Source organism: Calypte anna, chromosome 3, assembly GCF_003957555.1.
Source record: "Calypte anna isolate BGI_N300 chromosome 3, bCalAnn1_v1.p, whole genome shotgun sequence".
Lineage (NCBI taxonomy): Eukaryota > Metazoa > Chordata > Aves > Apodiformes > Trochilidae > Calypte > Calypte anna.
The window spans coordinates 106043640-106061169 of record NC_044246.1 but is presented as its reverse complement, the minus strand read 5'-3'; the positions used below and the strand labels follow the sequence as shown (position 1 = coordinate 106061169).

Sequence of the window (17530 nt, the reverse complement as noted above, 5' to 3'; positions counted from 1 at the left end):
ACTGGATATCACAAACAGATGGACAACAGTCTTGCATTTCTTGTCTCTTAGAGCTATTTTCCATGTACTATCTTTTACTGTGGGAGTATGAAACTACACTAATGTCACACATCTGTTGCTTTCATTGTCTTTCTAAGCTAACTATAACCAAGCAAAAACTTTTTTTCTTCCTATGTTCTTATCAGCAGTGCCCATTAGAAAAAAGAATAATAATGGGAATTTCTACTGCTCTGTGTTATTGCTTTGTAACTATTTCTTGTAAAAGAACAAATTTTTCAAGTGTTTCCTTAATTTGCACCTGGGATGTAGCTCCAAGTGTAAAAAGATCTGGTAATACAAAAGACCAGTCAGTCAAACAAGAAAAGCATCTTTGCCATCTTATTGTTCGTGCTCAAATAAAGGCAATCTCCTCCTCTTTTACCCTTTCATAATTGCAACTTTTCCCCACAAACTTTTCAGCTGGCAATCCATTTTTTCAGTCCTAGTTCCTACTCAAATAGTTAGGTTTGTATTTATTTTTATTCAGAATAAAATAACTGCTGAATATTTGGAAGAAGCTTTTGAAACACTTATAATCAGAAAGATAAATTCTTGATAGTTAGGTTATTGAGACTTTTAAAGCATTATAAGAATAACTCATTTTTTTAAAGAAAAATATGAATGCTTTTTCTAGTACTCAGCATGACACATTGCAGGACCAGTTTTGAAGAAATTATTTTTTCCTATATGTCAGCTATTTTCTTTCTAATTATTTTGAGGATCATTTTCATGCCAATCCATCTTTTCATGAATGTTTATAAAGCGGATTTGGACCCTCAGTCACATGCAGTAATCATAACAGTCATGTATTCAGCCCCTTGAATGACACTCTCCACCTGTGAGCTAAAATTAATTAAGCTCTGAACAAAGAATCAGGAACCTTGCATTCTAATGCAAGGTCTTATAGAAGGAATGTGTTTCTGGACTACTTCACCTATCAGTCTTCCTGATTCTGAAATAAGGGGATAAAACATTGGCAGAATTCACTGATACTGAAAATGCTTTCAGTAAATTCTGATTGATGGGTGTTTAAAAAAATACTGGCAATAATAGAAGATGATGGTTTCTATCCATAAACCTAAAGGCTTCAATATGAGCATATAATTAAACTAAGGATCATGGGAATAGTAGGAATCATGGAAATTTCTGTATGTGGAGCATGGACTTAGAATTTCTAATGGCATCCCTTCTATTTTCTAGTGAAGGCCGGATCAGATACCGCTTCAATAAAAACAGCTTTCTCATTGATATCCCATTGCCATTTGGTGGAAGAACATCCCGTGACATTAGGATGCCACAGACCATTAAAACACCTCCTCTGGTAATGGAGTCAATGGGGATAAGTGTGCCATCTCAGGAATACAAAATCCCAACATTTACTGTTCCAGAATCCTATCCTGTTGTTGTGCCTTTGCTTGGCACTCTGGAGCTCTCTGCTAATGTGTACAGCAACTATTACAACTGGACAGGAGCATACACTTTGGCTAACAGCACCACAGAGAAAGCAGCCAGCATAAAAACTACTTATACTGTGAATGCTGATTCAGTTTTTGAGCTGCTTTCCTACCGTGTGAAAGGTAAGAATGTGAGCTTATACTGCAATGTGGGCAAAACTATTTTAATGACTTTATTTTCCATGTATCAGGTACAGCACATTAATTTTCCTATTGCTTATTTAAAGAAGGCACTGTATAATCTGAAATCCTTTTCTCTTTATTTTTAAAGATATTATGGGAATCTGTTTATTCAGGCACTAAAGGTGAAGTAAGAAAAATTCAATTAGAACTTTTAAGGTCCATATTTTCCTAGATATTTCCTAGAAATCCTTCAGAACTGAGAGAATAATTCTATAAACACTTGTGTACCTGCCAAGTCAAGTGTTTTCAAAATCAACTGTGCAGATGTCTGCGTAGGTACGCGCAAAATTCATTTCTTACTCTGTTTTTTAAATGCAGATGCACAATTTTTAAAATTGTTTATATATGTCCCTATGCTGATGATTAAATAGTAGTTTCCCTGGGCTCAGACTGGGTAGGTCTTAAGATGAGTATTTTTAATTAGTTCCTCTCAAGCTGTAGTTTGAATTCTCAGATTGCAAAAAGACAAGAAAAATTTAGTCTTTTCTAAACTCCTCACTATAAATGAAAAAGGAGAAAGAAAATACTACAACCCTTGAATTTTAGAAATGTTATTCTTGAGAGTCCATTTTCTTAATTTAATTCTTAATAATGATTTAATTTGTGTTGTTTCACATAATTATATTTAGTAGAAGAGTGTAGAGATTTAATTTATTCATAGTTTAAAACTTGAGCCTCAAATGTCAGAATACTAACAATTTTAACAGAAATACTCAGGATTTACCAGAACATTTTGGCCTTTAGCGCAAAATGTTACTAAAGCATTAATTGCAATTCAAACTAGCATAAAAGCTTAGTGGCATCAGACAAAGTCTTTAAAGAGAAAGAGGTACAAATCACACTTATCTTTTGTCTCCTGTATCCTATTTTAGGTTCTGGAGAAGCATCATATAACAGAAATGGATTGACTTATGCGTATGAAAATCACCTGAAGCACAGTCTCTTAACATCAGTTTTTAAGTTGGCCAGGACAAATGGTTATGCAGCTGGTCCCACTTCAAACTATACCATCTCACTTACAACATCCAGTACCTTGGGTCCTCAGCTTTCATTTTCTGGTGATATTGTTTCTGAAAAGACAAATAATGTGAATATCAACAACATCAAAATGGAAGGGCAGCTGGAAGTGGCTTCTGTCTCTGCAAGAAGCATTTACACTCTGTCAAGCTCGTACAATGAGAAGAGGAAGGTTTTAGAAGGAAAGTCAAATCTGAAGTTGGATTCTTCTTACCTTCAGGCTACCAATCAGATATCTGGCAGATACAGTGATGGTATACTTTCCATTACTTCAGTTTCTGATGTACAAAGTGGACTATTAAAGAACACAGCTTCACTCAAATATGAAAACAGCCAGCTGAAAATGACATCTGAAACAAATGGAAGGTATCGACATATGGCAGGTGTCAATAAATTCGAATTAATTTTGTCAAAGAAGATGGCAGCACTTCGATCTGAGAACCAAGCCACTTACAAGCAAGTCCAGTATTATGCCTTGTTTGCAGGTTCTCTCAATTCCCAGGATCTTGTTTTCAACACTGATATCTCCATTACTGATCAGAGGAATCGAGCTGCACATAAGGCATCACTCAATGTAAATAGGTATGGTGTAGCCAGCAGTGCAACCACAAGTGTGCAGTTTAGCCCCTTGACCATGCAGAGTGAAATGAATGCCAAACTTGACACTGCTGGAGGCTCCGTGTCACTGTCCTCTTCTGGGCGCTATGGTAAAAACACTGCAAAATTCAATCTAGGTGGAAGAGTGAGCCTAACAGAAGTAACACTGGGAAGTGAATACCAGAGTACAGTTCTGGGTATGGACAACAAACATGTTTTAAACTTCAGAGTTAATAGAGAAGGACTGAAGTTTTCAAATAACCTTCAAGGTTCATTCAAAGAGATTACGCTGGAGTACACGAATGACTTGAATATTCCTGGCTTATCCTTAACATATTCTTCAAAGCTTGACAACAGCTTCAGCTCTGACAAGTTCCACAGGCATGTTTTTGACCTACAACTGCAGCCTACCTCACTGACAGCTAAACTGAGCAACAATATTAAATACACTAAAACAGAAGTTTCCAACAAAGCAGAACTACTCCTCCAGCCTTTGAAACTGAACTTGGGTGGCAATATCAGAGGAGCCTATGGAGCAGATGAAATAAGGCATACCTACACCATTACATATGCTGAAATAACTGCAACCCTTAAAACAGATACAGTTGCAAATGTTCAAGGTGCAGCAGTGAGTCACAGAGTTAATCTCAATGTGGCAGGACTTGCTTCCTCAGTTACCATGAATACAAACTGGGATTCCAAATCTCTCCGTTTCAGCAACGCTCTGCGTTCCACCATGGCCCCGTTTGTTGTCACTGCTGACATACACACCAATGGCAATGGGAAACTGATTGCTATGGGTGAACACACAGGAGACCTTTACAGCAAATTCCTCTTTAAAGCAGAGCCTCTTGCTTTCACTTTCTCCCATGATTACAGAGGATCTACCAGTCACAGCTTGAAGTCCAGAGGAAGATACACGACGCTGCTTGATAACAAAGTTCATATGCTTTTTACTCCATCAGAGCAGTCAAGTGCTTGGAAATTGAAAAGTCAGCTGAACAATAATGTATATTCACAAGACCTCAGTGCTTACAATGATGCAGAAAAGACTGGTGTGGAACTTAATGGAAGAGCTTTAGCAGATCTCTCTGTAATGGATACATCATTCATACTGCCCTTTGCATCTGAAGAAGTTAATTTAATTGATGTCTTGGGCCTTAGGGGCAGTGTGTCAGAGCTTCAAGAATTCAGCATATACGGCTCTGTGAAGTATGACAAAAATCAAGATGTGCATGTAATTAATCTGCCATTCTTGGAACACTTGCCAGTTTACTTTGAAAAAATCAGAAGCAGCATTCTATCCACATTGCAGGCCATACAAAGGTACCTGAAGAACATTAACATGGAACATCTGAGGAAATACAAGGACACTTTGGATAAACTCCCACAGCATATTAATGATTACATGGACAAATTAGATATGAAAGGTGGAGTCAACAGCATGAAAAATAATTTGATTGCTTTCACAAAGGACTATGGAATATCAGCTTCTGATCTCCTTCTTATGCTGGAAAAAGCCTTTGACAATCTTAAAGAAATACTGTCTCAGCTGCAGGTCTATCTGATGCAAATTGAGCAGTTCATCAAAGATCATTATGAGCAGTATGACATTAAAGCACTTATCATACAACTTCTTGACCAAGTAGTTGAAACAATTACTGCTCTAGATAACAAATATAAGATAAGAACATCTATTGTTGATGCTATTCAGAAACTGCATTTTTTTTTTCGCCAGTATTATCCCAGCAAAATCGGAAGCAGCACTTTGGCTTGGATTAAAAAAGTAGACGAGGAGTACAAGATTACAGCTAGAGTACAGGAAAATCTAGAAAAACTCAAGATTCAGATTCAGAATATTGATTTCAGACGCATTGCAGAAAATTTGAAGCAGCAGATTAAAAAGTTTGATGCTAAAGAAATTCTAGAGAAATTGAAGAGTGCATTACCAATTGAAAAAATTACTGAAATTCTTCAGCAAATCAAAGACATCATTCTAAGTTGGATGGAGGAATATGAAGTGTCTGAGAAGATCAGTGCCTTCCGAGGTCATATGCAGAAGTTGATTGTAAAATATGAAATTGATAAGCAGGTATATTTTTTAATGGACAGAATGATAGAACTGTTTAACCAGTATAGAATAAAAGAAACTATCCAGAAAGTGACCGTCTACCTGAAAAATATTGATGTGAAGTTATTCTTTGATATGGTTGTTTCATTTATTGATGATGCTGTCAAGAAGGTGCAAGCCTTTGATTATGAAAGGATGATAAAGGAAGTCAACAAGTTCCTTGACATGGTCATTAAAAAACTCAAGTCTTTTGACTATAACCAGTTTGTTGATGACATAAATAAGAAAATCCAAGAAGTGACCCAGAAAATAAATATAGAACTCAGAAATCTAGAACTTCCACAAAAAGCAGAAGCACTGAAACAGTATCTGAGAGATTTCAGAGCTGTGATGTCAAAATACGTGGAAAAACTAAGGGACACCAAGATTGCTGCAATAATTAACTGGCTCAAGGAGCTCATAAACTCAACAACATTTGCTGATCTGAAAGCCAAGGTGAATGAACATCTGGAAGATCTTCGAGAGAGGATTTCTACACTGGATATTTCCCAGGAATTCCAGTGGTATCTGCAGAAGATAAGCCAATTCTACAATTCAGTTGTCATGTTTCTTTCTGACCAGTGGAACACAGCTTTTAAGAAAATTGCTGTTTTGGCTGAAGAATATGATCTAAAAAATTGGGCTGAAAAGTTAAAGCAATTTGTTGAAACTGGATTTAAAGTCCCTGAAATCAGAACTGTTATAATCACTATACCTGCTTTTGAGGTTAGTCTACGAAGCCTTCGGGAAGCAACATTTCGAACGCCAGACTTCATTGTTCCACTGACTGACCTGCACATCCCCTCCTATGAGATAAACATAAAGAGACTAAAGGACATGAAAATCCCAATGAAATTTACTACCCCAGAATTTACAGTTCTAAATACCTTTAAAGTTCCTTCCTATACAATTGATTTGAATGAGATTAAACTTCAGATTGTGAGAGCAATTGACAAAGTCATGTCTGGTGAATTTCAGTTGCCAGCAATTGATTTGCATTTTAAAGATCTGAAGATGAGAGACATGCCTTTTTCTGACATTTCTCTCCCAGAAATAGAGATTCCTCAGTTTCAAATACCAGAATTGTTGCTCCCAAAGCTAAATCTAAATGATCTGCTGATTACTGACCTGAAGATACCGGAGTTCCAGCTTCCACGTATTCCACATACTGTGACGGTCCCAACGTTCGGAAAACTGTCTGGTGTTTTCAAAGTCACCTCTCCTTTCTTGACACTGTCTACACAAGTTGAGGTTCATAATACTACAACATCTGCAAACAGTCCAGAATTTGTGACCTCCCTTTCAGCTCAAACAATGTCCAAATTAGACTTCCTAGTTTTTAGTGTTATTGGGGATTCACGTCTCCTGGCCCCTGAGATGAAGCAGCTGAACCTTAAAAATTCCATGAAAGTCAACCACAGGTTCCTTAAAGTTGATCACAACAATGAAGTGGTATTTTTAGGGACTTCAGTAGAAGGTGAAGCTGAAACTAAAGCAAATTTATATATAGCAAAAAATTCAGTAGAACTACAGAATAATTTAATGGTCAAGCTTCAAAGAAAAATTTGGATACAGAGTGGAACAGCATATTCCCACAGACTGAATATTCCACAAGCTGACTTCTCCAGCCAGGCTGATCTTGTCAATAATATGACAACAGATGTAGAAGCAGGACATATATCATTTGCCTCCACCAGTAAAGGAAACTGGAAATTGGCTTCTCCTAATTTTTCTGATGAAGGCACTCATGATTCACATGCCTCTTTCAGGATTGAGGGCCCCATTATTACGTTTTCTGCCAACAACAGAATAAATGATAAATATCTTAAAGTCAACCAAGCTATGAGATATGAATGTGGTTTCCTAAATTATGCAACCCTTCAGATTCAGTCTGAAATTGAGTCACAGCGTGTGGGACGTAGCATTCTGAATGTTAAAGGTGCAGGGCAGCTTGGAGGAATGAAAGTAGAATTAAGCGGCTCTCACAATGCTCGGCTCAATGGACGGATTACTGGAACTGTAAATAATGAGTTTTCCTTCCTGGCACAGCCTTTTGAAATTCATCTATCAACAAACAATGATGGAAATATGAAAATCAGCTTCCCAATGAAACTGACTGGCAAAGTTGACTTCCTGAATAACTATGGCTTTGCACTCAGTTGCTCTGTTCAGCAGGTCACCTGGCAAGCTACCGGCAGGTTCAATCAGTACAAATATTTCCATAATATATCTGCTGGCAACAATGATGACAGAATTGAAGCTCATGTCAAAATGAATGGAGATGCTAACCTAGACTTCCTAAATATTCCTCTAACAATTCCTGAGCTTCAGGTTCCCTACACTGGAATCAAAACTCCTCAGCTAACAGATTATTCACTGTGGGAACAGATGGGCCTGAAGGATTTACTAAAGACAACAAGACAATCTTTTGATTTAAATTTGAATGCTCAGTATGACAAAAACAAAGACATGCATGTAATCCCACTTCCTTTAGCAACAGTGCATGAAGCACTGAATAAATACATCGTTTTCTTCAACAAGCATTTTGAGAGAGGAAGAAATGCCGCTTTAGATTTTCTCACAAAGTCATATAATGAAGCCAAAATGAAATTTGACAAATACAAAATACAGACATCACTGAACAAACTACCACGGACCTTCAGGATTCCAGGATACACAATTCCAATTGTGAATATTGAGGTTTCTCCTTTTACTGCTGAGATGCCAGCCTTTGGTTACATGCTCCCAAAAGAAATAAGCACAACAGGATTCACCATCCCCTTTATTGGCTTTTCAGTACCATCTTACACATTAGTCTTACCTTCTCTAGAGCTTCCAGTCCTTCATGTCCCACAGGATCTACGCACTCTAAAGCTTCCTAGATTCAGAATCAACCCTTCAAACCATATCTTAATTCCTGCCATGGGTAACATGACTTACGACTTCACATTTAAATCCTCTGTGATCATATTAACTGCAAATGCTGGGCTGTTCAATCAGTCAGATATTGTTGGGCAGCTCAGTGTCTCATCCTCTTCTGTCATTGATGCACTGAAATTTAAGCTGGATGGTTCAACAAGTTTAACAAGAAAAAGGGGGTTGAAACTGGCCACAGCATTGTCCCTGAGTAATAACAAATTTCTAGGAGGAAATCATGACAGCACTATTAGTCTCACAAGGAGGAACGTGGAAGGTTTAATGGAAACAAATGCAGAAATCAACACACCGGTTTTAAAAATGAATTTCAGCCAAGAACTTTCCGGAAATACTAAATCCAAACCCACTCTTTCCTCAGGGCTAAAATTAATGTATGATTTTAATGCTCCTAAATACAGCACCAGTGCTAAGGGTGAATTTGCTCACAAACTTGCTTTAGAGAGCCTTACATCTTACATATCAGTGGAAACTTCTACAAACGGGGATATTGATGGAGTATTTTACACTGGAAATGCATTTTCTGGAAGTCTAGACCATGAGGCACACACTTATCTGAATGCTAATGGAGCTCGGTCATCTCTCAAGTTTGAGGCTCACTCCAAAGCTGATGGACTCTGGAACAATGAAATGAAAGAAACACTTGCAGTTGAAGCATCTCTCCGTCGTGTTTATGCAGTCTGGGAGCACAATGGGAAAAACTATGCACAATATACTCCTCTTTTCACAACAACGGGAGCTCAGAGAAGCAAAGCAACTTTAGAGCTAATTCCTTGGAGTATATCGGCAGATCTTCAGATTCAAGCCTCTCAGCCAAACTCCTTCCTGGACACAGCATCAGTTAATCAAGTTGTTGTAGTGAAATTCAGTACTGCAAGCCAGAAAGTTGGCTGGAAAGGTGAAGGCCAAATTCAGTCGTTATCTCTCAGTCATGATATGCAGTTATCAAATGAAAAATCAAAGGCAAAGTTTGATATTGCTGGATCTTTGGAAGGATACATGGGCTTCCTCAGAAACATCAAGTTTCCTGTTGCTGACAAGAGCTTATGGGATGTCTTGAAGTTGGATGTCACTACCAGTGATGACAAGAAACAGTACTTAAATGGATCAGCATCCCTTGTGTACACAAAGAGTGAAGATGGTTACTTTTTCCCCTTACCTGTAATTGAGCTGAGTGATGGCTTCACTTTCAGTATTCCTGAGTTAAATCTAAAGGCTCCCAGCCCTGTTTTCAGCACTCCAGAGTTCAGAGTTCCTTTCACCACTCTTCAGGTCCCATCATACGTCATCGACTTGCGCAACATGAAAATTCCACAGACAATCAATTTAATGCCATTTGATGTCGATTTACCCAAACTGCCAAAAATAAGATTCCCCAATGTGAATGTAGGAGCCAATTATATCACACTAGAAGAATATAAAATACCGTACTTTGAACTGACAATACCTGAATACCAAATAACTGTGTATCCATTCACTCTTGACAGTTTCCATGTAGATCTGAATGGAGTAGCTAATAAGATTGCAAATATTGAGCTGCCTACAATTACAATTCCTGAACAGAAAATTGACATCCCCCCTCTCAAAATATCCATGCCTGCTGGAATTTACATCCCGTCATTTGGTGCCTTGACTGGATCTTTCAAAGTTGCTTCCCCTCTGTACAATGCCACCTGGAGAGCAGACTTAACAAACAAAAAGGACTCTTTTGAACAATCCATTGACTCTACCTGCAGTTCAACTTTGCAGTTCCTGGAATATGACTTGAATGGTAAGACATTAAATTCTATTTGTCTCATTTTGGGGAGAATGCTGGATGCTGGGTTTTATTTAAGATGTTTTTTCAAGGACTTTGCAAACAAAGGTGTTGCTGTTTATTTTTTCATAACTTTTTGTCAGAGTCTCAGTCAGCCACACTGAGGGTTAATGACTAGATATATGTATGGCATACTGAGAAAAAAATAACCAACCAAACAAAAAAACCCTGCAAAATATCCCATTTCTGTGCAGCAGTTTCTTACTTTAAATTGCGAACAATACAACATTCCCTCATTATGTAAGATAATACCTGTAAAGGAAAGAAGAGAGGCTGGATTTTTATCTGACTCAGTTCCACTAAAGAAATACCTTTTTCTCTAGGAACTAAGTATATTTGATTTTTAAAATTATTTCTATTTAAAAAACTCTGGAGTCCCATATAACATTCTAGAGTTGGTTATAATACTAACAATATAATTCGAAATGAAAGTCTAAACTCTCAGAGAGTTAGAATCCCCATTTATGATTTGCATGAATGCAGAATGTTATATCTATGTTCTAAATAGAGGAGAATTTAATTTTAATTTGTTTCAGTTAAACCAAGGTTTTCATATTTATTTGGGGCATTACAGGCATGCAGTTCTTGATGCATAATTTCACATACTGCTGAAACACAACCTGGCTGTCTAATATAGAAATGGATATGTATTTTCTCTTGTTTGCTGGTTATTTCTGGAAATAAACACATTTGAAATCTTTTTCACAGTTGTTTCAAACTACAAGTATGAAGAAGGCATGTTTGTTATGAAGACAACTGGCAGCTTTTCACATCGTGACATGAGTGCAACCTACAAGGAAGATCTTACTGTTTCAGGCATTAGGTAAAGATTAGTACTAATAATATAATTTATAGTAGCCCAGATTGCTAATGATGTGTTGCTGCTTTGATCTCTAATGTCCCAGTCTGCTTTCTGCAATTAATAAGAATCTATGCAGCTCCTCTGTCATTCTGGGCTGTGCCCTTTTTCCTCTCAAAATAGCTGGAAATAGCTCTCTCAGCATTTCTAGAACTGCCCTATTTCAGAAAACTTCTGAGATACAGACACAGGATTTTATAATCAAAGCAGTTCTATATCTAACCATCCAAATAGCTTGTTTTGGATTTTTATCCATTGGATCCCTCTGTCACGACAAGCCATTAAAGAGTAGGTTGTTTTTTTAATACCAGTACCAGGGATTACATAGTTGAATTTCTAAATACCTGCTTTGATCTGAAAGTGTTGTATTGATATATCTAATGGACAGAAGTTTCTAAAGTCAAGTACAAAGCAGAAAAACGTACTCTCTCTGCTTGGTTCAGTGGAAAAAGCTGCAGCTTGTAGGAGTCTGTAGAAAGCTGGCAGCTACAAGTTTTATTTTGCATCCCTCATTTAATGAAATTTCTCAACAGAGTTCAATATAGCTTTATCTAAAACAGGGAAATTAGTGTGACATGAAGTATTGAACATGTTACCCTAAATCCTAAGAAACATGTAGAGTAAACCCCTATATTTTCTTTTGATGACAAAGGCATTTCTTACATATGTAGATATAAAACTAGAGGTGGGATTGTGCTTAAACCTTCTGCATTTGGCTTGTGCTTTGTGCGTTCCTTCATAGCTGTGTATTCACTGTTCTTGTAGAGTCACAGACACTGCATCACTTGACATCATCAGCCCAGCTTTTACAGACATCCATCTACGTTACCAAGGGAGTGACAGGAGTGTGTCTGGTTCAGTATCTTCACCCTCTGCTGGGACCTTGGGCTATCTCATTGAAATTGACACTGACATCCTCACAGCCAAACTTTTCTACCGAACTCGGGTAAGCTCAATATGAACAACAAAGAGCAAAAATGTTGGGTGTGGCCAGAGGAAGAGTTCCCTTGTAAAGTTCGTGTGTGTTTATGTTAAGGTGAAAAGTAACAACCCTCTGACCAAAGAAAAGGTGTATTATCAGTAACTAATGTTCTTGTTTCCTTTACTGGCTTTTCCAATAATAAAAGTAGTATCTGTGTAAAGAGGCTATTTCAGCTCCTCCACATAGCTAATTTTCCCCTCTCCTATGATCAAGAAAGCACATTCTGTGAAAGTGAAGAAATTACAAAGACAGATTTAGATAGGTTTAATATATACTCATCAACCTGCTTATAATTACTACAAGAGTGGCCATTACCAGAATCAGGCCCCTGGTCAGACCATCCTTAGAGTTTTTTTGTTTTTATTAACATATCATAATACATTATGAGAATTAAAAACCTTACTAGATTAGCTAGCAAAACATGCTATTATTGTTGATATGCTACAATAACTTCAAATGTAAAATCTTACCTTCCTAGACTGAGTAATAATTTAGGAATTACAGGCAACTGACAGTTCACTATTTGCTACTGAAAACTAGAACATTTTTCTATGTAAATTGATTTTTATTCAGGGATCTTGAATTAGTCTGAGTAATTTTTAAAATTGTCTCATTGATTTAAATTATTACAAAATATTTTTTTTAATATTTTAATATGAATACAGTGCTTTTTTAGTTCACTGTACATTATTTCAAAAATTAATTGAATGCTCATTTTCCCGATTAATTCACATCCTTTGTGAGATATTAGAAGCATTTATGCAGAGGAAGGAAAAATCTTGTTTCCAGTCAAAATTTTAAAAGGCCAGGCTATTTGAAGAGGCACAAAGTAGCTTGATACAAAATAATTTTTTCCAAGATGACCTTTTAAGATGAGAGCAAACATGCACTGGATAAAAATAATATTTTTCCTAGTATGTAATAAAATTAAAGATGCAAAATGAGAATGTTAAAATACACTTATAAATAATACTGGATTTGTTTTATATGCAACCTACCTTTTTCATATCCTGTTCTATATTTTCAGTCTGCTCCTCAGAAGGACATTGACATAGTAAGAGGGGAGATATCCTTCAAGAAATCTGACCTAATTCAAATGAAATTCAACTGGAAAGAGGATGCTGCCAAAGACTTGCTGTTTGGGCTGAAAGAAAAAGTACCTAAAATGACAAATGCAATCTATAGGTATGTTAATCGGTATCATAAGGAGCATATGGGACTGGAAATTAGTGCAGCCACCTTAAAGATGAAGAATATAATGCAGAATAAAGCTGACAAAGCATACACATTTGCTGTAAAACAATTAGATCAAATAGATGGTAAGCTTCGCACAGCTGCCAATGATGCCTCTGGCAAGTATCAGGAGATGAAGGTCAAAGCTAAACAGGTATATGAAATGGCAGCAGATCAAGCTGAACAGTTTGACTATCAAAGAATAAAATCAGAGCTTTTGGATGCTACAATTGACTTAATAGAAGAGTATCACAAGAGAATAAAGCACCTAATTGACTCAGCCATTGAATTCCTGAAGACCACGAAATTCCATGTCCCTGGGCTCTCTGAAAAGTACACTGGTGAATACATATACCTTACAACTACAGAGAAGGTAGCAAAAGCTGCTGATTTCTGCCTTTCAAAATTCCAGGAGTACTTTGATGCCTTGATTGCAGCTATCAATGAACTGGAAGTCAGAGTTCCTGCTTCTGAAACAATTCTTAGAGGTCGCCAGGTACTTGATCAAATTAAAGAAATGCTGAAACAGTTACAGGAAAAAATTAGACAGACATTTGCTACCCTCCGGGCAGCTGACTTTGCAGGAAAGCTTAAGGAACTGAAACAAGTAGTCCAACAAGTTTTTCAGAAGGTAGAAGAACTGATTAGAAGCTTGCAATCCAAAAATTTTGAAGACATTAAGATCCAAATGCGACAGCTGTACAAAGATGCAATGGCCTCAGAATACACACAGAAACTGAGATCTTTGGCAGAAAACATTAAAAAATACATTTCTCAGTTTAAATATTTTAGCCAGAAGACATTCCGGTACCTTTCAGAAAAACTAGAGGAGCTGCTCCTCTATGTAAAGACACTGAAGGAGGAGTATTTTGATCCAACTATGCTTGGGTGGTCAGTGAAATACTATGAGGTGGAAGACAAGGTAGTACAATACCTGAAGAGTCTCATAGAAACTCTGGTGAACTGGCACAACGAGTACATTGCTGCCTCAGTCACACGCCTGACAGACCAAGTAAGGGAACTGGTGGAAAAATACAGCCAGGAATATTATGACCTTATAACTGATATTGAAGGAAAAGGAAAACAGAAGATCATGGAGCTCTCATCTGCTGCTCAGGAAAAAATCCGATACTGGGCTGCAGCTGCTAAGAGGAAAATCGATGAGCATAATAAGCAACTCAAGGAAAAACTCCAGGAGATGTATGGGCAGCTCAGTCATTCCCAAGAAAAACTAATCAGTGAGGCCAAAAGGTTAATTGATATAACTGTAGAAAATTACTCTGCATTCCTGCAATATATCTCAGAGCTTCTTCGTTGGTTTGAGCAAGTAACAGCTGAGACCATAAAGCCCTATATAGCTGTTCGTCAGGGAGAGCTTAGGATAGATGTGCCCAAGCCATTTGACTTGCAGACCATTTATGAAATGCCTGGGAGAGGCAGAGAGGCACTCAGAAAAAAAGTGGAACTAACACGCACATTGGTCCAGCAAGGAATTGAGCAAGGCTCCAGGAAATGGGAAGAAATGCAAAGATTCATTGATGAACAGCTTGCCACTGAGCAACTGAGTCTTCAGCAGATTATGGAAAATATACAGCAGCGCATGAAGAGTTGAACAGACACCAGAAAAGGAGAAGAATCAAGTTTGTACCACAGTGTATTTAAACATAACAGCAATCAACACACTGGAGCATCAGATAGATACTGTTTGACTCTGAATTCATAAATGAAAACTGAATAATCTACACTAGGTTATTTTAATAAGCTTAATAAGCCAATAAATGAGTTCTTTACTATGTTTTTGTGTCATTCATTACAGCTACTTCTGCTTGGATCATAGGACTTAATTCAACAATTATCTAGGTCAATGGCAAGTTTTTGTTTTGATTTCGCTGTATGTTGGATCAAGGCAATAATGTGCATTGCATATTTTAAACAGTCACAAAAGCTATGGAATATATAAAGAGGTTTTTAGATAAAGGTCACATTCACAAGCCAGTTGAAGAATGACTTAGAAATACATCTATTTCCTGGCATAAGGATAACTTTATAGATAAGTTTGGGAGGAAAAGAAGAGGAAAAGAGCATGTAGAAAAAAAAAAAACGGAAAAAAAAAAACCAAAAAAAAAACCCCCAAAAAACCCACAACAAAAAAGCTTGAAAAAATATAAAAAGGTGAAAAATAATATAGAAATATAAAAATATACATATGTAACTTCTGTAAAAATGCAGATACCAATATTCTTAGTATCAGTTTTCAGAAAACTATGCCAAGAATTTTAGATGGGTTTTCTTTCCACTGGCTAATTTGTGATTCAGAAAAACAGGGTTTTCTTACCTGTTTTCCCCTGAGATTTCTGGTTTCACATCAAGTTATCTAATTTTTATTAGCATGAATTTAGTTAACTGTCAAAATTTTGCTAACATCACTGAGTATAATGGGAGTCAAAAAGTATTCCCCTCAGTCCCCTTGGCTGAAGCCTAGACCTCATTTATATGAATTCTCAATTTAAAGGTGAATCTAAAGAATGTTGAAGAATTCACTCACAAAATAGGATTACTTCTGAGTGGAAAATATGTGGACCTGTTACGGTTTATTTTCAGCTGTTGGAATACTATATAGATAGTCCTTGAGTAAGGAATGCTCAGGATGAAATATTGTTACCTCTTTGAGAATAAACTCTTTAAGATTAATGACACTAGAAATTTTGTGTAGACGTCTGTTTTGATACAATCAGTTCACTCTGTAGTATGGTTGTTGTTTATTCATTAATAGCAAGGCAGAGATTCTCTTCCTCTGTTTGTTTGCAGCCGTGACCTTTTAGAGCCTGGTTTCATCCATGGTGTGATTGATTACATATATGGAGCACCAGTTTACAAATACATGAATAAGTTTTGAGGAAGCAGATGCATATTTAACAGCTACAGAGCAGCACCACACAAAGATTCTAGCTCAGATCTTGGAGATGGGAGAGTTCACTGCCCATGTTGAGTTTATGCAGCAATAACGCTCCCACCTCCACAGCTGGTCCGCACCAACCTAGTAAGATCTCAGAGCAAGTAGAGAAAAATACTACCAAAGAAAGTTTACCAGTAATGACTTTTCTCAGATGAGCTACCTGAACTCCAAAATCAGAATCTGATAAGCACACACCTCTCTACCAGTCATCAGAGGATGGGTATCTCTTAGAAAGTAAGGCAAATCCATTTCCTCTTTAGAGCTTTCAGCCACCACAAATGCAGTAATAATTCTCAGATAAAGAGATGGAGAGTCCCCTGTGAACTGTAAATGAGTTTTCATTCTGAATAGAACCAATCTGCATATATCACCCTGCTAGGGGGAACCAGAGGCATAACAATCCCTCTTTGTATGTCCTACTGAGTATCCCAGTAAATAAAGATGTTGGCTGCAGAGCTCTTTCACCTTCATTCACAAGGAAACTGAAGCCTATGGTCCATCTGATCTTTATTTGATGTCGGATTGCACAACCCGTTTCCCTGAATTTCACAAATGTTTAAGCACAACCAGATTTCTCAGACACTGATTCTTGTTTCCCTTCATCATGACAAATAGTCCTATGAAACAAAGGACAATAGAAGAAATTATAAAAGTTATGAGAGGGGAGAGATTTAAAGTTTTTCTTTTGATTTCTCCCTCATGGCTATTTATTTCTGTCCATCATCTGTGGTTCTTGTGAGGGTTATAAGTTCTAAAAAAGGATTTACTTAAAAGGAATGGGTTAACTGAATAATAAATATGACAAATAGAATAAATACTGGCTCTCTTTGGCAAGAGTGAGGCTTCCCTAGAGCAAATACAATAGTTTGCACACTACACTGCGGTTAGAGGTTAGAAGAGATTTCCAAGTCTCAGAGCAGCATTGCCGCCAATTGGATTAAAGCTCCCAGTCCTGTAATCGATGTGACAGCCATCCTGCAGTCATCTCACAGTTGGTTTTGGGACAGCCTGGAAGCAGAACTTTGCTCTCAAAAATGAAATCTTGCTGGAACTTAACTGTTGTTTTATTCCCGTGCCAGAGAGGTCATCTCAAGCACCCCTTTTAAGCCCTGGCAATGTTTTGACACAAGAAGGGGTTGTGTATGCTTGTATGTGTGCAGAGGTACATCCCACAGGCACTTACAGCCAGGTGCAAATTCAGTTTCCATGGCTTTTCCTGAGGTTTTTCATTGTGCTTTGTGTATTGGTTTTGGTTGGTTTTTTTCCTTCAGGTTCTAGCAAATTTTACCCTTTTTTTCCATATAATATGTTACGGAAGTGTAGACAAAACCACAATTATTCAAAATATGC

The 17530-nt window shown here is 37.2% G+C and overlaps 1 protein-coding gene across 2 annotated transcripts in view; it reads left to right on the top strand.

Moving 5' to 3' along the window:
• APOB (apolipoprotein B) overlaps positions 1-15323 on the top strand; it is a 37334-nt gene extending 22011 nt beyond the window's left edge. For both annotated transcript variants that reach the window (XM_008490729.2, XM_030447004.1), the window contains exons 25-29: positions 1240-1616; positions 2549-10105; positions 10859-10973; positions 11775-11955; positions 13019-15323. In XM_008490729.2, coding sequence (XP_008488951.2) covers positions 1240-1616; positions 2549-10105; positions 10859-10973; positions 11775-11955; positions 13019-14836 — 10048 coding nt within the window. In that variant the 3' untranslated portion in view covers positions 14837-15323. The remainder of the gene's footprint in view (positions 1-1239; positions 1617-2548; positions 10106-10858; positions 10974-11774; positions 11956-13018) is intronic.
• The last annotated feature ends 2207 nt before the right edge of the window (positions 15324-17530 follow it).